At 36.0% G+C, this 25352-nt stretch overlaps 3 protein-coding genes and 2 pseudogenes across 9 annotated transcripts; 3 read left to right on the top strand and 2 right to left on the bottom strand.

Moving 5' to 3' along the window:
* The first annotated feature begins 833 nt into the window (after positions 1 to 833).
* Positions 834 to 952, top strand: LOC122308674 (annotated as a pseudogene).
* Positions 953 to 1456: 504 nt separating this feature from the next.
* LOC122307308 (NAC domain-containing protein 82-like) lies at positions 1457 to 5720 on the top strand. 6 transcript variants are annotated; one of them, XM_043120113.1, is made up of 6 exons: positions 1457 to 1603; positions 2327 to 2726; positions 2832 to 3109; positions 3895 to 4204; positions 4308 to 4390; positions 5228 to 5720. In XM_043120113.1, the coding sequence occupies exons 2-6, from the start codon at positions 2567 to 2569 to the stop codon at positions 5411 to 5413; spliced, it is 1017 nt and encodes a 338-aa protein (XP_042976047.1). In that variant the 5' UTR covers positions 1457 to 1603; positions 2327 to 2566; the 3' UTR covers positions 5414 to 5720. The 6 variants fall into 6 exon arrangements, with proteins under 6 accessions (XP_042976047.1, XP_042976042.1, XP_042976045.1 ...); XM_043120108.1 differs by having other exon boundaries at positions 4305 to 4390; XM_043120111.1 differs by having other exon boundaries at positions 1462 to 1603; positions 2482 to 2726; positions 4305 to 4390.
* Positions 5721 to 7552: 1832 nt separating this feature from the next.
* Positions 7553 to 8871, bottom strand: LOC122307843. 2 transcript variants are annotated; one of them, XR_006241837.1, is made up of 3 exons: positions 8734 to 8871; positions 8307 to 8607; positions 7553 to 7978 (listed from the first exon to the last, which is right to left on the bottom strand). XR_006241837.1 is itself a non-coding variant. In XM_043120946.1 (3 exons), the coding sequence occupies exons 1-3, from the start codon at positions 8857 to 8859 to the stop codon at positions 7838 to 7840; spliced, it is 330 nt and encodes a 109-aa protein (XP_042976880.1). In that variant the 5' UTR covers positions 8860 to 8871; the 3' UTR covers positions 7553 to 7837. The 2 variants fall into 2 exon arrangements, 1 of the variants encoding a protein (XP_042976880.1); XM_043120946.1 differs by having other exon boundaries at positions 8545 to 8607.
* A 1680-nt stretch (positions 8872 to 10551) lies between these two features.
* On the top strand, positions 10552 to 24805 carry LOC122307179 (annotated as a pseudogene).
* LOC122307181 (extradiol ring-cleavage dioxygenase-like) lies at positions 16940 to 20004 on the bottom strand. Its single transcript, XM_043119870.1, has 3 exons — positions 19686 to 20004; positions 17790 to 18154; positions 16940 to 17272 (listed from the first exon to the last, which is right to left on the bottom strand). The coding sequence occupies exons 1-3, from the start codon at positions 19911 to 19913 to the stop codon at positions 17074 to 17076; spliced, it is 792 nt and encodes a 263-aa protein (XP_042975804.1). The 5' UTR covers positions 19914 to 20004; the 3' UTR covers positions 16940 to 17073.
* Positions 24806 to 25352: the final 547 nt, after the last annotated feature.

Below are 25352 nucleotides of genomic sequence, written 5' to 3'. Positions count from 1 at the left end.
TTAGCATAGACAATCAAGCATAGTTCGGAAATAGGTTACATCATTTTCCTAGAATGAAGAAAATTTAGCTCATGCTAGAAATGGAATTCAACATAAACGAATTCACCATAATTGTTCTAAGAAGATGGGAAGAAAATAAACACTGAAAAATCCTCCTTGCAGCCTCAACTCGTCGTCAAAAGCTCAAGGGAACGATTCAATGCTTTTCTCTCGTCCGTGCTCGTGTATGATTCCAACGTACGTGCAATAATTGGAATTCTCTCTCCAAAAATAGATGATTTGAATCCCTCTAGCTATATTTTTCTCTTCCAAGAAGTGTTCTCCAATCAAAACTCGCGGCCCTAGAGTGAAAAATTGCTTTTATATGGTGTCACGACGGAAAACCTAAAATCTGTCAAAATACGATGTTCGCTCGAGTGGGGTGTCGAGTGCACATCGAGCGTCCGACTCTACCTGATTTCGCTCGAGCGGCCAATGTCTCCGCTCGAGCGATCTTTGTTTTTCAGCAATCCGCTCGAGCTCCCTGTCGAGCGGCAGTCGAGCGTTTGAATCTGCCTGAATTCGTTCGAGCGGCCAAAAGCCTCCGCTCGAGCGAACTTGTGAATTCTGCAATATGAAATTTTGCAAGTCATCAGTAGGCAATTTGCTGAACCACTTAAATATTGTCTTGTGTGATTTTCGGACAGGTTAGAGGCACAACAAAACATGCCCAAAATTTATCAACCAATCCGACAGATAATGTAACAAAATCCATCATAGGAGGTGAGGGTAAATATTATACGTGTTTGTTAATTTCACTCGGCTTTGTTGGAAGAACACCATATGTTTCTTACGGGTGCGAGCATTTCAGTACAAATGCACCAGATTCTATTAGAACTCCGCAGTTAAGTATGTTTGGGCGAAAGTAATATTAGTATGGGTGATTTTCTGGAAAGTCTTCGTATTGCACCCCTCATTTTAAAAAAAAAAATAGAAAAAAGAAAAGAAAAACACAATATGTCCTTATGCGTATAAAATATCTCAATTTTAACATCACTTCTTAATTTTGTGAATTTGAAATTATTCATCTTAAATTTGTCTCCTAAGATTTTTCGAATGACATGATGCTATGATATTCTTGATCTGAGACATGGTGGTATAATATTATTTTCTATTTTTTTATTAATTTCAAAACCACCCCCACACTTTCCCAATCCACAAATCCATTACTTTTTGTGAAAACGTAGCGCTACTAAGTTGCTAACATGATCTGAGAAAGATATTGGCTTTTTTTTTATTTTTGGTGTGATAGAAGTGGCATCAGCATCCGTCATCCTTCGAATTATATATGACGTCATAAATGCATAAACGAGCCACATTCATTGAACCAAAGCTGACCAACTCGGAGTAATTAAAGTAAAAAAATAATAATAATAACAAAAAAAACATATAAAAATAAAAAAAATAAAAAATAAAAACCCAGTAGATTGGCAGCTAAGTTTCCCTCCCTTAAGTCGAGATAGAACATTCGAACCATGTCTTTCCCAACTCTGATATTAACTTCCATTCCCCCGTACCCCAAAAAAACTAATCTTTGTCATCTCTGGATTTCCTCTTATTACAGGTACGGTCTCTGAGTTTTTACTCGTTTCTCCGACTCTCTGAATGTTTATGATGTGATGTACGTTTGATTTCGCTAGAGTTTTAGTGGTTTTGTTTTGATGTTTATTGCTGTCTCTAGGTTTCTTGGGTTTCTCTGTTTGACTTGTTTCGTTTTTCTAGCGATTCTTGGGCTTTTCCTCTATTTTGTGTTTCACGGCTAGTTCATTTTCATCTTCGTATACTATAGCTTTCTTGAGTATTTCTTTTCCTTTATTTTTATTTATTTTTTTTTTTTTCATTTTGAGGAGCGTTAGGTTTATGTCTTCTGAGAAAAAAATGACGTAATTCATTATTTTTATCTGGGTTCGCTTTTCTTTCTGTTCTTTGGTTTGGAGATGTTATTGTAGGTGATCTGGTTTATTATTTGATTTATATTTTTGATAGGCCGATTTATTATTTGATTTATATGCCTCTCGAGTGTTATATGCCTCTCGGGTGAAAACGCGTTCTGTCATATTTTTACTCAATTTTCGATTATACCATGTGGTTTTTTGGGCGTTGTTTCGGGCTTCTGTGGTAATTTGCTATAGTTTCATCTCCCTTTGATGTTAATTTTGTCAGAGATGTCTCTGCTTGGAAAGAAAGGTTTCAAAATTTGATTCGTTGGTTAATTTATCTTCTAATTTAGTCTGTGGTATCTGTTTTGGGCTTTTTCGGATTGCGTGCTTAATAATGTTGATAGCAGGGTAATCACTGCACGCCAAATGTCTTTTGATCTCAACGAAAAACATTTGTCAATTTTTCGGTTTTGTTCCAAGAAGTCGGGGAGGCTATTGGATTTGCGGAAGATCTTTTTTTGGGATTGGACGTGACAATTTTCAGTTTTCTTTTTGTGGATAGCTCCATTCTCATTGCATTCTAAGAAAGTTAAGAAATTGTTTCTGTGAAAGCGGCACTTGGTTGGGTCTTTGCGTTGAATTAATTGATGGGGAGAACGCCACGCCGGCAGCCAGGGTATCATTTTGATCCTACTGATGTTCAGCTGGTTGTTTTTTATCTAAAGAGGAAAGTTAAGAAGAGAAGGTTCCATCCTCGAGAAATTGCAGAGGTTAACATCTACGAGTGTGCCCCATGGAATCTTAAAGGTACACGGGAACAATCTTATGTACATGTTTTTGTTGTCATGGTTGGTTAGTGTATTATGCTTTCTCTCGTTGTTTCTTACTGAAGTGTGCATTTTCCTTCATCAGAAAAATCCATTTCGAGAAGTGGTGATCTGAAATGGTACTTCTTTTGCCCAGTTGAGAAAAAATATGCAAATGGGCCTAGAGTGAATCGCTCAACTGAATTTGGGTACTGGAAAAGCACCGGAAAGTGTAAAGATGTTTGTCACAATGAAGTGTTGGTGGGCTCAAGAAGAACAATGGTTTTTCACAGACAAAGTGAAGAACAAAGGGAACGAACAAATTGGGTTATGCGTGAGTACAGTCTTAACTATGAGAATCTGGCTATGGAAGATGATGTTCCGGTAATGCTTGGATATTTATCATTCTGGGTTTGATACTCTTGCTTGTATGATCAAAAGCGTTGTTGTTGTTGTTGCTTGGATTAGGAAAAAAGGCTTTGTTATCTGACGTGTTTTTTGTATGAGCTAATTTATAACTAGTTCATTCCTATTTGGAATGGCACATCTATTTCCAGGCTTTGGTTATTTTCTGTCAAAAATGGACCGAAGGAGCACTCAATTTTAATTTTGAAAAAAGAAAAAGAAATTTTAATGTGTATTTGTTTGCTTCTTTATTTATGAAGTTTCCATCCTCTTCAGTAGTTTAATATATGCGTGTTTCTATAATCTCCATGTAAAAGGGTTCTTGTTTACTGAGTTTTATGCCATGTTGAAACAAGGATAGTTTTGTAAATGCATTTACTCCCTCCGGGCTCTATTATTTGTCAGTCTTTCCATTTTGTAGATGCTTCATTTTTTTCCTGTTCCTAACCGCATGTATATCTTTATGCGAGTTTCCAGAATTGCCCCCACGAATATGCATACTTCAAAATCTGGAAATCTTTGTAAGGGTAATTTTGAAATGTATTGTCCTCAAGAGACAATTAGTTATTTCCTACTTATGCCTTCCCTTCTGAAGGAGAGTGAGAAAAAATGGCAGAGAAATAATTTTATCCCTTTCAAAAAATGGAGCATAGAGGAGTGATAAGTTATACTATATTTCCGTTTTTGTTCCTGCATATGTAAAACCACTCGATGGTGCTATGGTGGCCGTTTTTGAATTGATTCTTGTGACATTTGTCTTGCAGAACACATATGTGCTTTGTAAGATTTTCCAGAAGAAGGGCAAAGGGCCAAAAAATGGTGCCCGATATGTAGCACCATTTAAAGAAGAAGATTGGAGTGATTGGAGTGATGTTGAGGAGGCTGACTGTGCAGAAGATGTTACCTTGGCTGGCAGGTCTACCACAAGTTTTATGCTGCCTAATAACACTATCAGTTCAGCTGCTATTGGCACCACATCATTGGTTGGCGCGATATCTGAGTCATGTCTATCTGAAACTGTGCCATCACGGTGTGAGGGGATCATTTCAGATGTTCCCCATAATAATGTCTCGAGTAAGTTGTATCAAGTTTCAGGTGTTCCACTTGGGCTATGCCTATCTTTATATCAATAAAATATTCTTCTTACTTATACAAAAAAAAAAAATTCTTCCAGCAGTGCGTGCTGATAATGAGGATGAGAATTCAATGCTTGCTCACCACCTCGCTGAGGACAACACTGTGATTTCGTGTGGAGATGAGGTGGGTGACAGCAATATCTCCTTAATCTAGTTGCGGCCGGAATTTTAAGCATGACATCTTTTCTAATGTTCACTGTTCATTACACACTTACCGAGAGCTTTGGACATTGTTCACTTGTCTGATCTAATACATTCATGTTTTTTAATGTGATAGTTGCCAAGTATCATTCATTTCTATTATATTAACTCACCACTGAACCACAATACAGATAACCGGGTCCAAATTTTGCAACATATGGTATTTCTAATATTGGCAATCCATATGTCATTCTTTTTCTTTCCTTTCTCAGCCCATTTTCTAAGGCAATTTTGAAAATAATGATAAAGCTGTGCAAACCTGTAAACAAGCTGTTAATCAATGATCTTATCATAGATTCGTTGTAATTTTAAAATTATATGATATTGGAAACAGCAACCTGAACTTTTAAGACTGCTTATCAAACTATATAATATATGTCATATGATTTGAAACCAGTTTATAACTCACTTGATTTTCATAACACTGTTATTAATAGTGGGAAGAGATTGTGGACAAATACTTATTCTAGATATGCATACCACATTCCTGTATACAAATTTTCATGAAGTATACAAGAATTTGTTGGTTTTGGAAAATAAATAATCTACTTACTGGAAGTGAAAGTATAATATCATATCGTTGTTGATGTTTTTCATTGGACGGCATGATCTTAATTGTTTGTGAATCTCTACTTTTTCCATGCTAATGGTATAGACAAAAACTCCTGATGTTATTCTTCATGTACTGTTGTCTTCTGCTTGCATGTTGTCCTCGAAGTTCTATCCTTACTTATGTACAATTTGTTGATGGATTTGACAGAATCTCAGTCGTGATGAAATTGATCATGACGATGATCCTTTTTTCCATGAGTTGATAAACATGATCAATTGGGACCAGGACGAGACTGCTGGACTGAGTGTAGATGGATGCAATGTTCAGGAAGCCAGTGTTCATCAGGAGGATCGTATTTACATGATGGATCTAGACTCACCACTGGATAGCTGATGGGTAGAAAAAAAAAAAAGGATCAGCCACTAATTAATACCTTTTTTCTTCAATACTTACACCCATGAAATTATACCACAAAAATACTTGTAAGATAGTGTGTGTTTATTATTTGTGATTGATATACGGTGGAATCATTTTTGTTGAAACTCCCGAATTTTGGTGGCATTGATATGGGATCGATTTTATCATCCCATTAATGCCCTGCATGCGAGCTTGTATGTACTTTGTGATTCTGTTGCTAATTGATGTTTCTAATAACTGCTCTAAGTCCACGAGGGCAATGTTAGAAAAATTTTTATGAGAACATCTTTTGTACGTTGCGGTCTCATTTGTTTTTAGAGATGAGATAAAATATATAAGAAGAAATCTTTTAAGATATGTTGAGATGAGATGAAATTAGATAAAATATGTGTTTATTTTCATATATGAGATGAGATTAGTTTGACTTTGTTATAGTTAATAATATGATGGGACCCACAAGTACTTGTAATACTTTTAGAATATTTTATTTGTTTATTTATTTACCAATCGTGCAAAAATTTTTTTTTCTGCTTCTTTTATTTATTTATTTACCAATGGTGCAAACTTTTTTTTTTTTTGCTGTTTTTTTTAAACCATTTGATCAATTTTTTGCTCTTTTTTTTTTTTGCTGCTTCCTTTGTTTATTTATTTACCAATGGTACAACTTTTTTTTTACTGCTTCTGTTTTTTTTTTACTGAGAAAAATCATTTGGTCAATTGTTTTTTTTTGTTGCTTCTTTTGTTTATTTATTTACTAATTGTGCATTTTTTTTGCTGCTTTTTTTTAACCATTTGATCATTTTTTTTTTCTGCTTCCTTTGTTTATTTATTTACCAATGGTGTTTTTACTAAGAGAAACCATTTGATCAATTGTTTTTTTTCCTACTTCCTTTGTTTATTTATTTACCAATAGTGTAATTTTTTTTCCTTTTTTTTTTAAACATTTGATAAATTTTTTCTTTTTTGCTGCTTCCTTTGTTTATTTATTTATCAATGGGTGCAATTTATTTTTTTGCTGCTTCCTTTTTTTTTACTGAGAGAAACCATTTGGTCAACTGTTTTTTTTTTTTTTTTTTTTTTGCTGCTTCCTCTCTTTTTTTTTTTTAAGAGAGACCATTTGGTCAATTTTTTTTTTTTTTGCTACTTCCTTTATTTTTTTACCTTGTGTAAATATTTTTTCTTTTAATCAAATATTTTGCTGCACGTTTGGTACAACTTTTACTTTTTTTTACAGTGTGTATTTATGTCAATATACTGTTTATTTAAAATATATTATTGAGGGAACATTATTGAAATAATGTGAGAGCTGGAGAGATGAAAACTTAAGAAGAAACTTAAGATCTTTTGAGATAAAAATTGATAAATTAAAATGCGTGTTTATTTTTGTAAAATTTATAAAATTTTAAAAACTTAAAAGAAATTTTCAAAATTTTGGTTTTCAGTTGCGAAAACAAACGAGGGGTGCTCTGTTTCATAGGTCCATTTGGTTGGCTTTTGTACAAGGATGTCTATTTCGTAAGTGACACAGATAGATGCCCACTAAAACCCAAGAAAAAAGCTTCTCCTCTGTAGTCTGTATGCAGTGTGTTTTCTCTATCTTCTTACTCCTTTTGTTCTTTGCTCATTTGGTCAGGGAATTAATAATCTTTTAGCCAAATTTAGATTTTGGTTAGCCCAGGAGCTAAAGATCAATACCATAAATTTCCCACATTTGGAACGGTCAAAGACTCGAAACAAAGAAAATCTAAGCTTTGGTACTGGCTAGCTAGGCTGATTAACTAAACATTGACTAGCGGGATGTGAATGATCTGATTAGATATTAATCTAGAGCAACTCTTCATCGTATAAGATCTTTGATCTCCAGTACTACTCATAATATCTATATATTTTAATGACTTTATATAATATAAAAATCACTTCAAATATTAAAATATGATACGTGTAATTGGCAATATATATTTTAAAGATCGAATATGGTTTGGACATTGTCATATCAAAAAATTAAAATTGAGAGGTTTACTAATCAATTCTTAAACACTCAATAATCTTAATATATCTTTTATTTATTAATGGCAACATGCATATATATATATATATGATCATCAGATCCATTAATGACGTCATTTATATAAGTAGTGTTATTTGAACAATATTCGTACGTCACAATTAATAATCATGGGAGTTTTTTCTAACTTAAAAAAATCTTGAAAATATGATCATGAGAAACAATCAAATAGGATGATCATGGAAATTTGGCAAAATTCCATCCTATACATGACGAACCTCTTTACATGACAAAAGATCAAAATTAAGAAGAAGACGATAAAAAATTGGCATGGTATGTGATATAATAATAATAAAATTAAATATTAAAAAAAAAAGAAAAAAAAAAAAAAAAAACTAGAAAGGTGCAGATGCAATATCCCTGCGTCCAGGTAGATGGTGATGATCTCCAGCTGCACGCTCCAGCTCTTCACCTGTATCTATCAATATTGCATTATTTTTCTTACACCTTCCAGCACTAACAACTGGTTCTAATCCCTGCAAATTGCCATTTGGAATTTGTTAAATTAATTAGATCAATCAGTTGCAGAAACAACATACAAAAGATCTAAGACAGGCCAGAGATTCTGGACAAGGACTACAGTAAAATTACAAGCAATTTCTTTGGATTGCAACACAAGACAATTCATGTTTTACAGATCAAAAATCTCTATTTAATGGGAAAGAAGAAGAAGAAGAAGAAGAAGAAGAAGAAGGTAGTATGCATATGTCTGTTGTGTACGTAAATAATCCAAGTGCTAGCAAGAAAATTATATATCCACATACGTCAAGCATGCAGATTCTTAATTAATTGTTTGTTGCATACCTATGCATGTATGCATCAAACTACCAAAGGATCATCATGAGGGTTATCCATGATCTCTAACTTTAAGCCGCATGCATGCGTGCATGGTAAAGGATTTGGGCCTCTTGCATATGGCAGATATCATTGAAATCAAGAAACCAAAAATATATAATTAGTGATCGTGATCATTCATATAAAACTCTGTAAAATTTATGACCGATCAAGAGTTCTCTCTTTCCAATGCTAGGCTTTGCTTTACCTGCGTGAAAATACTCATTGCTTCTTCAATGGACATAGTTTTGATCACATACAGCGCTGCCTCCTGCAAACAAAAAACAAAAACTATCACAGACCTATGTCATAAAGCTCTCTCTGATCTCTAAAAATACTGCAAAATCATATATAAATATGAAAAAGAGAAGCAATATATATATATATATGTTGTTACCCTGGCATAGTGGATTTGATCGATGCTCAAAGTTCTGGGCTCGGAATCTATGGAGGATTTCCTATCAATCCTCACCGAAGATGCTCCTCCTATCCCTTCCATTTTTGTTTCCAGCTTATCTTTCATATATCACAGATCGAAGAGATGTTAAAGGTTGAGCCAACCCTTTATATAGGAAGAGACTTGTATGGCTATAGAGCTGCTGTGACCTACTCCACCACGACATGTCACGTGGCGACCTCAGACCTCTGAGAATTTTTACGCGTGGCTTGCAGGGGTGGCGCGATCTGACACGTGGTTGGTGAGGATTAAGAACTCTTCGCGGTCAGAAATTGTGTCTCCACGCGTTGGGTTTTATGAGATTAGAAAGAATAAGGCGGGTCTTTGGTCGGGACGAAATCAAGCGTCTCAGCCAATGGAAGGGCGCCACGAGGAGAGGATGTTGGTGCATGTGGGTTATACGCGTGCGTGCGTGTAGGATCGCTACTTGCCGGTGTCGGTTTCGTTCGATGGAGTTTGATTGATTGACGATTGATTGCTGGTTTAAGAGTCACAGGCGTAAGGGATGGAGTTGTCGTCTCTGAAATTCTTGTTGGTTACCCCACGTGATCATCGTATAACTGTTTTGAAAAATGATATTTATAGTTAGAAAATGATGGTTGAATTATTCGATTGATATTTTTATTTTTTATTTAATAATTAAGAAAATTATTAGTAGTAAATTGATCTTTTTTATTTTAAAAAAATATTTAAATGCATATAAAAAATGATTGAAATAAAAGGGGGAAAAAATAAAAAAAATTACATAGAAATTGAGTAAATATAAGATGTATATAAAAATAATAATTTTTTAATAATAAATTTTATTTTTTTTCAAAATAAGTACGTGATACTTCCACAATATCTCATAACTGTATATAACATTATTCATAATGCATAATCAAAATAAGATGATAATACTTAATCCAATATATAGAGATTTTATGTCCTATTAGTTAAGTTGTAACTAACATTAACATATGGCTAAGTCAATGTCAGTGCTCTTAACATATATAAAAATAATTTTATGATACGACGTATTATGATACATTGAGAATACCACGTTATTTATACTATTTTTTAAAGAAATTGTAAAAATATCGTAGATGTATCATTACTTGTATAAATTATTTACATAGTAATCAAAGTTTCAAATATCTTATATTAAAATATCTAATAAAATATCAAATAATTGGAACGGTCTAGCTGATTTTGTTTGGTAGGTGTTGTGCAACTTGAATATTGGCTCTTCCTAATTCTACACTTGTTTTGTGTTGTTTGGTTTAAAAGCTTTAAATTAAGGTTTCCATTTCATTGGGTATATATATGCCTTTGAGCTTAGTCATATCCACTTCATTTAGGTCGGGACATTGGATATCTTTACACTTTGACACTTGATGTCATTGAGTTCACGCCCTATTCAGGCTATTCCTATCGGTTGCTCTAAAATTAATTAAAGTTTCTCAAATATTTTTATATATTTTATTTTCAAATATTATTTAAATATAAAAATATTATTTAATTTTTTCATCTAATTATTATAATTTTTTTTAAAAACAAAAAATATTTTTTCTAATTTTAAAATATAAATTATATTCAAATAATTTGTTTTAATTTTATAATATTTATATTCAACATTTTTACGCTCATTTTGCAAAATTTAAAAAATATATATATATTCAAAGTTTTAATTCTCTGAAAAAACTTTTCCAAAGAGAATTAAAAAGTGAAAGGAAAAAAAAAAAAAAAAGGCTAATTAGATTCCTTCAAGAGAAAGAGGTTTGTCGAACCATCCGAAGTGCTCCAAAATTTCTCACGATTTCCAAGAAAAATCATCGACACTGACTTCGACATTTGTAACACTTCACTCACTCTCACACACACTACCTCTCTACGACTCCGGCCCGAAATGGACCCGTCAACCCGCCTGCACTCCCAGGCTCGCCGCCGATCATGGTGTTGCCCGTTCACGGTCCCGCCTTCTAGCCCCGAAAGTTTGTCTCGTTCTCGCTTCAAATCGTTTCCCACCACCAAGTCCGAAACCCTCTCAAAACCCCCTTCCAACTCCGTCCCCAACTCGCCCCTGAGCTCCAAATCTGGTCTGGGCATCGTGGGGCGGACCCGGATCGACGCCCGCCGAATCTTGTCCCCTGGCCGAGTCTCCCCCATTGACTCCGATTCCACCGTCCCAGAAGAAATCCCCGCCGTCGATTCCTCTGCAACTCTTTCCAAATCGCAAAGCTGTCGGGCCGCACCGGCGTGCTCTTCCTCTAGCTCCCGAAGCGCCGATAATGACGTTGTATTTGACGTGAGGTTGAACTTGAGAGGAAAGAGCGGTGCGTGCTTGGTCTTGGAGCTTAACTCGGAGGTTCTGAGCGCGAGTTCGGATGTATTCGCCGGTTTGATCAGCGAATATAAGAGGAAGTCAAACAGCTCGTCTTCTGGGCGGAAGATGTGTAGGATCGAGGTCCCGGATGTTGAGAACCTAGGGGCGTTTAGGCAGACCATCGAGCTGATGTTCGAGGACGATATTCCAAAGCGGCTCTTGAAGATCGGTGCGTATAGGTGCATCGACATACTTGAGGTTAGTGGTATTTGGGTTTGTTTAATTTACCTTTCTTTTTATCTTTTTTTCTTTCTTTCTTTGAGTTTTTGTTTCTGGGTTTGTTGAACCTGTAGTTTCTTGCGAGTTCTTGCGCTTATTGGTGATAACTTAGAGAGAAAGAGGGGGTTTCCATGCAATTTTTTCTCATTTTATAGGAAGTTTTTCCTTGTTGGATTCGTGTGTATCAATATATTTATGTTGTATCTAAAATTAGAACGCTTTTCAGTTAGACTGCATGCATGTTGCTTTAAGAAGTATTTTTAGGACTTACTTATAAAAAATAAAGAAGTATTTTTAGGACTTGGGTGGCTGTGAATTTAATGGATTAGAATTGTGTCTCAGTGAGATTGCGTTCTGATGGTATGAGGGAGTATGGTTGCTTCCATCTTGAGGTAACCGGTTTCTAATTTTGATGACTGGTAGTGGAGCTAAGTTTAGAATCAAAAAGACCATAATTTTTTTATATGACGGGGAACCATCCCACGGCAAAGCTCGTAGGACTCAACCACGGAACCTAAACCCTGGGGAGACTAGTACGACAACCCACCGTCATGGCCTCTCACTTAAATCGCAGTTTGATCCTAGGGGTAATGGAACCTGTGACATGGGGCACATGCACACAAGTACTTTTTTATAGTGCTGTTCTGTGCCATCAATCACATATTTATCTTCAGTAGCTTTCAGTTGAAATCTTGTCTCACCTGAAAATGCAGAAGAAGATTTTTTTTTTCATCAATAAATAAGAATTTTATTAAAATATGCAAAGTCAAGTACACTGGACATATACAAGCAAAGAAGAAGATTATTGTTATTTCCTTGCAAAATATAGATTGGAAATTGGATGGGACGAACTGTCTGATTCGAAAGGGAAAAGACTGCTTCAAAATGCATCTGTTTTTTTGGATTAAGATTCATAAATCAGATAAATGAGAGATCATTTAGGTCCATATATACCAGGTGCTTGCTTGCAGCATCATGTCCAACCCATCTTCTTCACTGTTTGGTTGCAAAATGAGTTAGTTTCTATTCGTTTTTATTCAATGAATCCGTTTGAGTCCAAGGTTTTTGTGGATGAATTAGTGGTTTATATTCTTTGGTAAATCCATTGCTTGCAACATTTAGGATGACACACTGACTTTTGGTTGAAGCATTTTTTTTTAATAAGTAACTTTTGGTTTAAACATTTTCTTCATTTCGCAATTATGCATTCATATTAAAGGGAAAAGAAAAGGTTCCTCTAAAAAATGGCCACAGCGACGACATTTGTTGTTTTTCAGACTACCTTATTTGACAAGTCACAAGCCCTATCATTTCAGTTGCGGGATTTACCTTCCAGATTTTTTTTTCTTTTGTTTTTGGTCTTTTTTTTTCGTTTTTTTTTTTCCTTCTGAATGTTTACCTTCCTGCTTTGAGTAGATTAATCCGTTACGCTTACCTAAAAAAAAAAGAAGATTGCTCCGTTACACCCTTTATGCCATCTCAGGGAACTAGAGCAGACTCTAATGTTACCCCCTAAGTTCCCCCTTGGGGGTATCGAGCTACCTACAATGTAGTTGGGATTTGGGAAAAGATGCAAAAAATGACATTACATGAAAGAAAGAGGTTGACAAACTAAGTAGGCTATCAAGACCTATTTGTGTATGATGGTTTCCACTTTCCAGTTATGTATCCCATTTTCTTTTGACTGTACACGAATATGGAGCTCAGCATGCCTGGTAGCACAGGAACATTATCTTGCTGATATTATTACCAATATTCGTCCGACACAGCAACACAATTTCACAATCAGTATCAAAATGGAGTGCTAGATATATATATATATATATTTTTAAATTTATTTCTTATTTTTTATTGTTGCTTGCCGATGTTATATATCATTCAATTGAAAGTTTTAGATTTTGGGACAATTTTAGATTTTCTAGAGAATTGTATAATTTAGATTTTTTTGAGTGTAAATACATACAAAAACTTCTATCAAGGTGAAAATTTGTCCACCAGTAATTTGAACTAGGCCAATTAATATTATAATCGATGATTCTGCATCTTTATCAAGTTACGATCACTATTTATTCATTTTACACTACTTCATGTGAGGTTTGTTGTAGATGTTGGAGCCACCTAACGCACTCAAGTGCGTGTAAAATTTTAAGGATGGAGGAAAACAAAAATAAGAAGAGAAATAATAAAAATAAAAAGGAAGAGAAGAAGAAGAAGATAGTATATGTCAGAAATAACAAATTCCAAGAAATAAAAAGAAGCAAATATCTGCAAGGCAACATAAAAGATAGTCTTAGAGAGACCCATGGAAATAATTGACAAAAATGTGTAGATTAAAAAAAACAGAGGATTACAAGATAATCTTGTTTTAATTTGGTATTGTGGAGAATTCAACAAATCCTTGATCTGAATCCTTCTCTAAAAAGGATAACTTCTTTCAATTACATCTAAAGCTAAATAATAACATTGACATGTTCGCTTGTTATGTCTTCAAGCCTTATTTATGAGGTGATTAGGTGCAAGATGCCCTTCCATGGCAAAGTGTTAACTCTGTACAATTCGTACTCCAGCAGAAGTTTAGATTGGCAATCGGCTAAGGTTCAAATAGTAACAGTAAAAATAATAAAGTATTAATGTAAAAAAAATGTGGCCTTCTAGTAAAATTTGGGGCTCTGCATGAATATGCTGTTTATGCTTTATGCATATGTTATGTGTTCATGTTCCTTACATTAGTGCTATGACAGACAACATGATTGTTATGTCTGCATAATTTACTGATCTTTTCAAGAGAACAAGAAATGAGATGGGGAGAGAGGGGAGGTGTTAAGAAGGCTTCTGCAAGATATCAACTATGGTATCTGTTATAACAGTTGTGTGCCTCTCTTATTATTACTAGGTATCAGCAGGAATCATGTTCACCAAGGGAGTTTTGTCCTGTTTAGAGTACATCGAGGCTGTTCCTTGGACTGAGGAGGAAGAGGAGAAACTGAGGATCCTATTTACAAGATTTAAGTTTGATAGTGCAACAACTAGAGATATTTTAGCCAGACTGTATTCTCGTGACTCGGTAGATTCCCAACAACATTTAGCCAGACAGCTTGTTTTGTCTATCACCAGTTGTACTGAGGCCAATGCTAGGAATGAGCTAAAGTCATTAGTCAAGGGTCTCCTTTGTAAAAGTTCAGTCTATGAGAAGGATCAATCTGACCTCAATAAGGAAGATCTTTACATTGCTTGCCAGTCATGCCTGAGTTCACTCGTTAGCTTGTTTGAGGAAGCCTCCAGCACAATTCCTCATGAGAGATTGATAAAGAAGGAAAAGGATAGGCCCTTGATCGAACGGATCTCAAGACAAGTTGATAACATCAATTGGTTGCTAGAAATCCTGCTTGATGGGCAAATGGCTGAGGAGCTTGTGGATATGTGGGCAGATCAGGGAGAACTGCTTGGAATGCATGAGAATACATCTCCAATGGTCAGGTACGAGCTCAGCAGGGTTTCAGCACTTCTCTTCATTGCAATGGGGACCAGAAAGCTGCACTGCCGTTCAGAATCAAGATCAGGGCTTCTCTTGGCATGGTTCGGCCCAATGCTGTTGGACTTTGGTTGGCTGCAGAGATGCCGGAAAGGGCTTGACATTAAGGCATTGGAGGAAACAATGGGTCAGATACTCCTTACTCTTCCTTTGAAGCAGCAGTATGCACTGTTTATGGAGTGGTTTCGGTGTTTCTCCAAGCATGGCACTGAATGTCCTAACCTAAGCAAAGCCTTCCAGATTTGGTGGCGTCGCTCATTCCTAAGAGGCTCAGAAACTTGTGCAATTGAATCCAGGTAAGAAGCAACCCCACTTTTCACTCGTGTGGTATTGCATTAGTGTAGGTAGGTGAAGAAGAAAAACGCTGGGAGTCAATAATATGTAGATCAACTGTGTAGATTTTTTGTTATCGGCTGTAAGTGCATAAATTGGCATCATTATTTCTATGAGATTATCCTCTACTTCCGTTTGCATATCTGAAAACCGTGATGAATGTGAGAGAGGTTAAAAGATGTTCAATTTACATCCCCTCCCCCATAAAAAAATAAAAACAAAAAACGTTTAATACTCAGGTTGACACCCCTTATGGTGGAGGCTGTGTGAAATTGAAATGAGTTATTTCATAGTGGTAAATGTCTGATAGAAGGATGTGTTATTCCTATCTGCATTTGACTCCCCAATGATAAAATGACAATATGGAGGGCCTACCTATTCAAGGAAGACTCCAATGATTCAATGACAATATGATAATCATTACAAAATGCAAGGTATATAAGGGATGAAAACTCAGCTGCCCACTTATAGTTACCCGTTGCATGTGCATTTTAGTAAAACTAGCATCTTTGGTTTTGTTTGCTACACCATACACTAACTAGACCATAATGTACCGAAATGGTATAAAAAATCAATTTTTTTGAAAGGAAAGGAAAAGTAATAGGAGGAAACAAAAGGATTGAGATCGCTTAGAATTTTCTGTTTTTTATAGTTCAGGTATATAATATATTGGAGTGTTCTTGAGATCGCCTATGTACATACCCCTTGCGAACCAAGCTTCTTGAGATTTTATGCCCTCCTTTTTATCTTTTTTTCTTTTTTCTTTTTGGCTAGGCTTTTTTCTTGGTCACTGTACCCTTATGGGGTTTTATTTGCTAAAAGCTTTTAACTCTTTTTTTAAAAAAAAATATGTAATAATTGTTAAAAAAATAAAAGACCAAATAAAGAGTCACGTTATCACGAGGTACTTTTGCGTAAGAGCAATGTAAATAATAAATATAGTCGTGTACTCTATTTGAAAAAATAAAATAAAAAGTAGAATTTATCATTAAAAATAAATAATTTTTTCAAGTAGATTTCATACTTACTTACATTCTTTTAAAAGAATTGCATGAAATTTATACTTTAGAACTGTAAATATTATTTCTTGAAATATATGATTTATATCTTCCTGGTTGAACATATATTATTCCTTCATAAGTCACCACTTCTCAATTATCCTTTGGAATTAATTGCATAAAAATAAAAATAAAAATCTTGAATTGGAGAAATAAATGCCTCCTACCCCATAGAAATAAAGATTATCCCCATTTCACTTGAAAATAGAGGGAATCACTTTCTTAGGGTAAAAAAAAAAAAAATTGATTCCATTTTTAATAATTACAGTGAGTACCTTTTCCTGTTGTATTTTTTCAGAGGGTCACAGTCAAAGAAGGAAGAACAATAAATTACATTTATCCCTTTTTCACTTTATATCCTTTCATAGAAACTTAGATCTGTTTATATATCGAAATAGTTTCATCTTATCTTATCATTATAATTTTTTAATAATATTTTATTTAACTTTTATTTAAAATAATTTTTTTGACTTTAACAATATTTTCAACTTTTACTTAAAATCATCTCATCTCATCTCACCATCCAAACTACATCTACAATTTCTTGACATTCCTTGTGAAAATTCGAACTGTATCATCTATTAAAGGCAACATATTTAGGAAAACTTGAATATCAAAGTCTGATTAGAGTTCCGAAAATGAAAGGATAAAAAAAAACCTTCATTTATTTAAAATTTAAAAGCCTCAATTCTCAAGCTTTGCAAGGGTTGATACTATTTCTGACTGGTAGCTACAACATCATACGACATGATAGACAATTCTGCAATGTAGATTCAGACGGTAGCAGATGTGAACTGGTAAGAGGCATAAGAAAGAGAACCGCCCTTGTGCCAGCTATGGTGGATGAGTTTTGCCTTCGCATTTTCACCAGCAGCACCCACTGCCACATGCAATGGGTATAAATGATCCGGCCATGGGTGAGCCATTTTTGCACATGGTGCCTTCTCTTCCCACTGATTCACGTCTTCGTATCTACATGACGAATTATATACTTAAGAAATCAAAATATAGAAGCTGGTGAGGAAGCTTGCCCCTTATTAAGCAACATTCACACAAAGTTTAAAAAGCCTCGGCATTTTGCATGTGATTCGTGGTGCCCTTGTGGTTGCTTAAGGGCGAGAATATGCCTTATACCATTGCATCAGCAAACCAAAGGTCTATGAACTACTGGGTAATTTTGAATGGAAATGATTTATAAATTTGTTTATCGGGGGCTAAAAGATTCCTAGCAAACGTTTGGAGGATCGAGTTTAGATCTGTCACCGAGGGAAGGGGAGGGGAAGATTCAAACCAGCGATCTAAATTTTGTGGAACATGGTCCGTGAGGAGGGTTAATTACTCGCCCACTGGGCCACTATACAAAACTATATCTACATCCATCAGAGGATGTCAACATTCTAGATTGCTCTCGTGAGCCCTTACTGAGTATGGCACCAATGAAATCAGATGTAGAATACCAATTATGAGATAGGAAATAGGTATCGGTTACCTTCCTTCAAGAAGAGCATCTTTAAGCCAGGTATCAAAATCCAAAGCCCAAGGAGGAGTGGGACAGTTTCTCGGTGCTCTCAAGTTATGAGTAGCACTACCAGAACCCATGATGAGGACACCTTCCTCCTTGAGAGGGGCCAACGCCTTCCCCAAGTTGTAGTGATAAGAGCCATCCCTATTGGGCTGAACTGAGAGTTGACACACTGGGATATCTGCCTCTGGATACATTAACATCAGGGGGACCCATGCACCATGGTCAAGTCCTCGAGTTTTATCTTCTTCAACATGCTCAAAGCCTGATGCCATGAGCAGTTCCTTCACTTTCTTTGCCAGTTCTGGAGCTCCAGGTGCAGGGTACTTGAGCTGGAAATGAAGCAACAGAATTTGAAAAGATGGTCAAGTTAAATGAATTACAAAAAGCTTCTTTCTTTGCATGCTGAGTTGCTCTGGTGGTATCATCGCTACATGCTTTTTTTCATGGACTTCAAGGGAGATGAAAACAGATCTACCTTTTCTTATTACTTATTTTCTTGTAAATCCAAGTAACGCCACTTAACTAGGGTTCTGGCCTACATGTATATCTAATCTCTGTTAAGATAAAATTAAAATTTGATATCCTCAGTACCAAACTTCATCTCATAAAAACAAGTATATCATATCATGAGTCATGACTCACTTAGGTTGTAGCGAAACCACATCACGAAGCTATCACAGGAATAAGAAGAGACTATACAACCCAACATATACCAAATGACCCATTTACATTTCAAATCAGTGCAACCTGACGTCTCCAAAGTGAAGCATCCTTTGACTTTCCAAGGAAAAGAAATCTATACACCACTAGCACCTTCTTCCACCAAGAAATCTGCAATTTGGTTCACTTCTCTGAAAATATGACAAAACTGTAAATGCATATTAAGCCTCACCTCCCAGATCTCTTCCCACAAGTCCCTCACATCCCAATGAACAAAACCAAACCCCTTCTGCCCATTAACAACTATAAGAGTCTAGTTCAACATCTTCACATAAGTAACTAAGTTTGAGACATGAATGAAGGCAATCGAGAACAGCCTTAAGCTCTGCTCTATTGTTGGGTCTTCTCCCATAACATGCATAAAATCCTGCCAAAAAACTCCCAGCCAAGTCCCTGATCACACCTCCACTAGAATCTGGATTGCCAAATCTGCTCCCATCAGTCTTTAATTTCCCATGACCTATCACAGATCTGTACCACTTCAAAACTTGAACCACGGGCTCCTTATAAGAGATTTGAGGTAAACCCAATCTCTGAATTAAAATAGAATCCGAATAGCTATTTTTTAGACATTTGGACACCTGCAATAACACCTCAAACAATAGGCTCTTGATTATGCAGCTTTACCATCAAAATGGCCCTCCATTCTAGCTGATCAGATCTTCGCAGCCAGAGATATTAGCTAATAGTATGAAGAAGCAGCCCTGATATTAAACTAGACTGAGTGCATCTCTTACTTTGAAACTAGCAACTGGCTACTAAGCCAGGAAAAACCACTCACACCCATTAAACGCAGCAAGGATGAAAAGGTTCCAAACATAACAAAAAGGTTCACCCCAGCTGAGCATATGATTGTGATTGGGTTTCAACATCTAGTCTATGAGTCTATCAAAACATTTTCATCTAGAAGCTAAACCAATCTTCAGCTTCCGAATATTTACATAAAAAGGCAATCCATCATGGAAAACTAATATGTTAGCAGGCAAACAAGAGTCCCATTCAAGAAAAATCTACATCCTGACCCGCTTTTCAAAGGTTGAAAGTCACAAAAGACTCGGAAGACTCGGAAGAATCAAAGTCAAAGGTTGACATAACCAAACATAGATATACAATGTGATTTATGCATATATGATGATGTACCTTGTACATCTGTTCGGGAAAGTTGTAGAAGTCATGGATGGTTTCGTTGCGGCCAGCAATGACGTTGACAGTTGGCACAGTCGCCTCCCAGTGACCGGAAACAACGAGAATGGAAGTCGGCCTCTGGCAGAGACATCTGTCCTGCCATGCTTTCAAGAAATGCCTAGCCGGTAGCGACTCATCTATCGACAGCGTCGGCGCTCCATGGGATATGTAGAACGTGTCCATCTCTTTCGTACGAATTGCTTAGTTGCTGTTCTTGACAATTGACCTCTATGCGTGCGTTCACCTAACCTTTGTTTCCTCTGTTCTGCGGTCTGCCTACCTCAACCAATTCTTTTCCTTTATTTTTTTAAAAAAATAATAAAATTTAATCACGAAGAGTTTTCTACAATAAAATATATATATATATAAATTAATGATTTGTTAATTTATTTTAATAAATATCTTTATGCCGACGGTACTTCTCTTATTTTTATTTTAACTCATTATTGCTTATTCTATCTGAACTTATAAAATATTATTATTGATAATTCAACTCAATCCATCTCAACATCTAAATAAATGAAAATCAAGATTACTTAACAATATCACAATCGGTCTCCTCGGTAAGACTTTTATTACTTCTTTATTATCCAATAATCAGTTCTAGTACTCCAATATTGTTGAGAGTAAGAACATAATTTTTTACCTCTCAATTTAAATAATATTTCTTCTGTAGAAAAAAACAACGAAGTAATTGAAATGGCAGAAAATTTCCGTAACATTCTGATAACTTAATGAAGGGTTATGCATGGTTACATGAATGTTTTATGAATCTTATGATTATGCCATACTTGTAAAGTTAAGCCTTGTAGAAAGTTATATATATATGCGTGTGTTTCTTTCATCGAGAAGTACCAATGTTATGCTGATGCATGGTTGCATGAATGGTTTTTTGCAGTTGTGTTCGTTCAACATTAGAGTTTCGGAACTCTTCCTTCCACTCCACTTTAATGGAAATATCTTCATTTTCGTTCCAACTTCTTATCAAACTCACGAAGCTAGGCTGCCTAACCAGCTTTGGAAGCCAATTAGTGTAGATTATTACATTGGATAGATGCAGTTTTCTTCGGAGCTCATCATTGTAGCTTTTTTCTTTTAATATTGAATCATTCTAACGTTGGAAAAAAACTTCCATAAAGCCTGACCGCTGATGTATTGCGCGACAGTCTTCTGCTCCTCTTCTGCACCCTTGTTTACTTGTTTGGCAGTCTAAAAATGTCTGCTTGGTGGGGAATAAAGTGCAGCAGGAACAAAGGAATACAACAGCAGCAAGTTGGATACCACGACTCACTTCGTACCCACCTCCCCAATCTGTCCAAATCATCGACCAAGAACGACAGCACCTAGGGCACGGACAAGGAAACGCCCACGAGCTTAGTCAATGACTTCGACGGCTACTCCGTGTTTTCCCGCTCGGGTTCGTTTTCGAGCGTGAGCTCTTCTTGGTCCTCCGACGATCAGCCGGTTTCTCAGCAAAATGGTCAATTCGGTTATTTCAGGTTGGTTTCTGGCGGCGTTGATTTTCTGGGCGTTTGATCGATTAATGGATCGTTTCTGGCATCATTAATGAAGTATCTTACTACGCTTGGTTCGAGCAATTTAGGAGCATTATTTCATTTGATTTGCAAAAGAGGCATTTTATCTCTCAATTTTTTCTGGTTTCCAGTCAAACTTAGCCATGTGGGTACAAGTAATGAAGGATTTTATGGATGAATGGTAGGCATAGATGATTATCCTAGACAAATGATTAGAAATTGTGATGGAAAGGAAAGCTGTAACCTTTCAAGTTTCAAGTTCGATATTATGCTGTACAATCTTGATCACCTGCATTTTATGCTTGAAACCAAGTCCTGACTGTTTTTAGTCTCTATTTCGGAATTTCCTAGTTCAATCAGCAATGCATTCCCCAATACAGACCTCAACAAATATTTTCAATTATGCTTCTTTCTTTCACAATAGTGTGAACTGTAACCCACGCTATATCTTTGATTGCAGAGGACAAGGTGATACCAAAGTAAACGTGACATCAAGAAGCCCCGGCCAGGGGTCGAGCGGCCCCACAAGCCAAATATCACTTATTCACCCACGATTAAGCGACTTGAGTCTGGAGTCTCAAATAGGAAAGCAATAAGGCAGGAAGAGTCAATTTGTTAATCTGCCTCTTCCTGTTTCTCCAGTTTCTCCTACCATCCCTTCTGCCTCTCCCAACACAAATACAAGTGGAGGCATAAAAAGCACAACTTCTACATAGTCCCAGTGGAAGAAAGGAAGGCTTCTCGGAAGGGGTACTTTTGGGGATGTATGCGTTGGATTTAATAGGTAATTTGAAGTGCTTATTATATATATATGTGTATATATATTTAATTCTAATGTAAAACACAATTACACATCCTCTGGTTTAATGCAGTTTTACCGACACCCTGGGTTTTCGATGTTTCAATTCACGCCTCTTGCAGTATCTAATTCTTCAAATCGATTACTCTGCTTTCTTCCACCTTTGATTAGATTCATTAGCGAAAATTAGTCTGCATGAGATTCAAGCGAGCCCACAGGTATCAATAGATTTATCTCAAAACTTCTATTGAGATAAATGAACTTAGAATGAGTGTTATAAGGAAAATGCATGCTTATGGTCAGATTCTAAGTACCTTGAATTCATAAACTAAACTAAATTTCTTATGGTGCTTTAACTGTCAAAATCAACAGTAACTGTTTTTGTTGGGGGAACTGCATGGACATGCCTGTTAGTATATTTCATTTAGTGCAGCAGTAAGGGGGAACATTCTAAGGTGCTATTAACAGCAGAAATAAACCATATCTCGGGATAAATATCAGAAAACTGATGTAGCATTGTATATTTTATTGAGCAATTCTATATGTTCAGCATTTCTGTTTCCAACAGAAATTCTCAACTCCATGACCTCGGTGCATGCAAGTTGCTACATGTTTCATGTGTATGGGAAGTGGGAGTGGTCCACATGGTCTGTCATGTGACAATTTCACTTTGGGTATATCCATATGGATATGAAATACTCCAAGAAAGAGACTAGAAAATTGGAGTAAGAGTGGCATTTTCCTTTTTTCTTACTTTTCAATCGATGTGTTTGCAACTATAACAGTGAAAATGGGAAAATGTGTGCAATAAAAGAATTCAGGGCCGGTTGCGATGATCAGATATCAAGAGCATGTCTCAAGCAACTGAACCAGGTAACATGTTCAGTAATTTATTTATTCCCTTATCACATTTCAACAGAATTTTTTCTTGTCCATCAGGAGATAAATTTGCTCAGTCAGCTTTCACACCCAAACATTTGTCAATACTATGTAAGCGAACTGGTAAGATTTGATCTCATAAAGACCATTAATACAGCCGGACACGCACAGTTAGATTGATAATCAATCTATGTACATAATTGTGAATATCAAAAGCCTACTTTTGTTATATCTCTGGATTACCATGTTCTCAGGGCGAGGAAACACTGTCAGTTTATATGGAATATGTCTCCGGTGGATCAATCCATAAATTACTTGAAGAATATGGTTCATTTAGGGAATCTATTATTCAAAATTATACCAGGCAGATTATTTCTGGGCTTGTCTACTCACATGGAATAAATATAGTGCACGGGTACTTGGGAAATTGTAGTCCCGGTTCTTGAGTAGTTTGTTCCTGGAATTGCAGCTTTTTTAATTTCTTTTATTATTATTATTATTATTATTATTAAGTAATGTGTTCTCTTGGCAGGGACATCAGAGGGGCAAACATTTTAGTAAATGTTAACGGTGAAATCAAGTTGGCAGACTTTGGCATGGCCAAACATGTACATTTATCTTTCCCAAAACAAAAGTTACTTCTAGAACACTAGGAGAAAAGTCAGTGCCATTCTGTTTCAGATTTATTTACTCACATATGCGGGAGCAAGGTTTCACACCAAATATTGAAAACCAAAATACTCACAATTTAAGCTCTCTCTCACTCTCTCTGTGTTTTCTATTCGACCAGGGTAATGTTAGGGAAAGTTCCAAATGCACAAGCATGAGGCTTGTACATTTGGGCCTGCTATCTAGGATGTAGGGCATATAATCTAACTAAAATTATGGAGCAAGCCTGATGTCTTGGTGAGCCAAAAGCATATATGACCTGTAAAGGGTAAACTTTGAGTGCTTTCCTATTTGTAGTTAAAAATGGATTCTAAGTTTTGGTTCTTCTGGTGCAGCTAACAGGTTGTTTCTCAATGCCTTCTACCGAGGGAAATCCTTACTGGAAGGCGCCTGAGGTACTCTCTCTCTCTCTCTCTCTCTCCCCCCCCCCCCCCTATTACTGGTTCACTAAGGTGTGTTACTCGTGCTCCTCACATGCTTTTCTAATATCAGGTAATAACTAACACAAATGGAGCCAGTCTTGCTGGGGATATTTGGAGCGTGGGTTGTACAGTTCTTGAAATGGCAACGTCTAAACCACCATGGGGCCAGTATGAACAGGTGCGATATAAGATATTCAGCAGCTCTTTTGTATAGAACTGATTTTGTTTTATGGCCATCTCTGAAGTACAGTTTGTAGAACCAAAATGGTTATGTTGTGTTGGTTTAAACAGGCGGCTGCAATGTTCAAAATTATAAACAGCAAAGATGGCCCTAAAATTCCTGAACTCCTTTCCAATGATGCAAGGAGTTTCATCGAGCTGTGCTTGCAGAGAGACCCGACAGTGCGGCCTACTGCCTTGCAACTGCTACATCACCCTCTTATTCGAGACCAGGCAATAAGGATTGGGCGGCAAAGATGAAAAGGAGCACGGGCACCTTCCCTAACATGTTTGATGGAAGCCTCCCTCATCCATGGTTTCCAAAACAAAATAAAACATAAGCTCATACTGTTGATCAGGACTTGCAAGGAAATGCGTTTGTGCTCATAAACGGTTCAATTTCCAAAGGCTTTGGTAAATTGAACTGGAATGTGTGTTCTATGGTTGTACTTTTGGTGGAAAGCTTTAAACAAAAGATGACTGTAACTTTGAAATATTGGTCCCGTATACATATCCTTTGAAAATCAAATAACATTGTTTATTAAATCCTAATTTCCACATGTAAGTTTTAATTGACATGAAAATGAATGCTTTGCATAAGCCTAATGTAACTGTTGGCATGAGAATTAGAATCATCCTTTGAGATGAAAAGTTTAGAAAAATAATTTCTCTGAACCTCTATTGTTTTTATCTTTTTCATTCATTTAAATTTGGGATTTTGAGCCAATCTCATACTCCCTTCAAACTTTCTGAGCAGCCAGTGTAAGAGAACTCCCATTCAAATTGACCAAATATCACTTCTGAGTGAAAGAAATTATACAGTGATGGCATTGCTCCCCACTTAAAGAGCCCTGGAAAGCAGCTCTCCTTTTGTATCATAGTTTTCAATTCTGTTTCATTTCGGCCGGAATTTTCTGTTCAGTATAATATGAATATATTATACTTTCTCGTTCCCTTTTGTTCCAAATTTCAACCCATCCAGAAAAAATAAAATTAAAACATAGCCATATACAACCTACACAATAACTAACCTTTTGTTCTGTTCTCCTCCTTCATTTTTTATGATTTCTTTTTTGGTTTGGCATTTATAGACAACCTA

The sequence above is a fragment of the Carya illinoinensis genome, chromosome 4 (assembly GCF_018687715.1).
Source record: "Carya illinoinensis cultivar Pawnee chromosome 4, C.illinoinensisPawnee_v1, whole genome shotgun sequence".
In the NCBI taxonomy this organism is placed as follows: Eukaryota; Viridiplantae; Streptophyta; class Magnoliopsida; order Fagales; family Juglandaceae; genus Carya; species Carya illinoinensis.
This window is presented reverse-complemented; position numbering and strand designations above follow the sequence as displayed.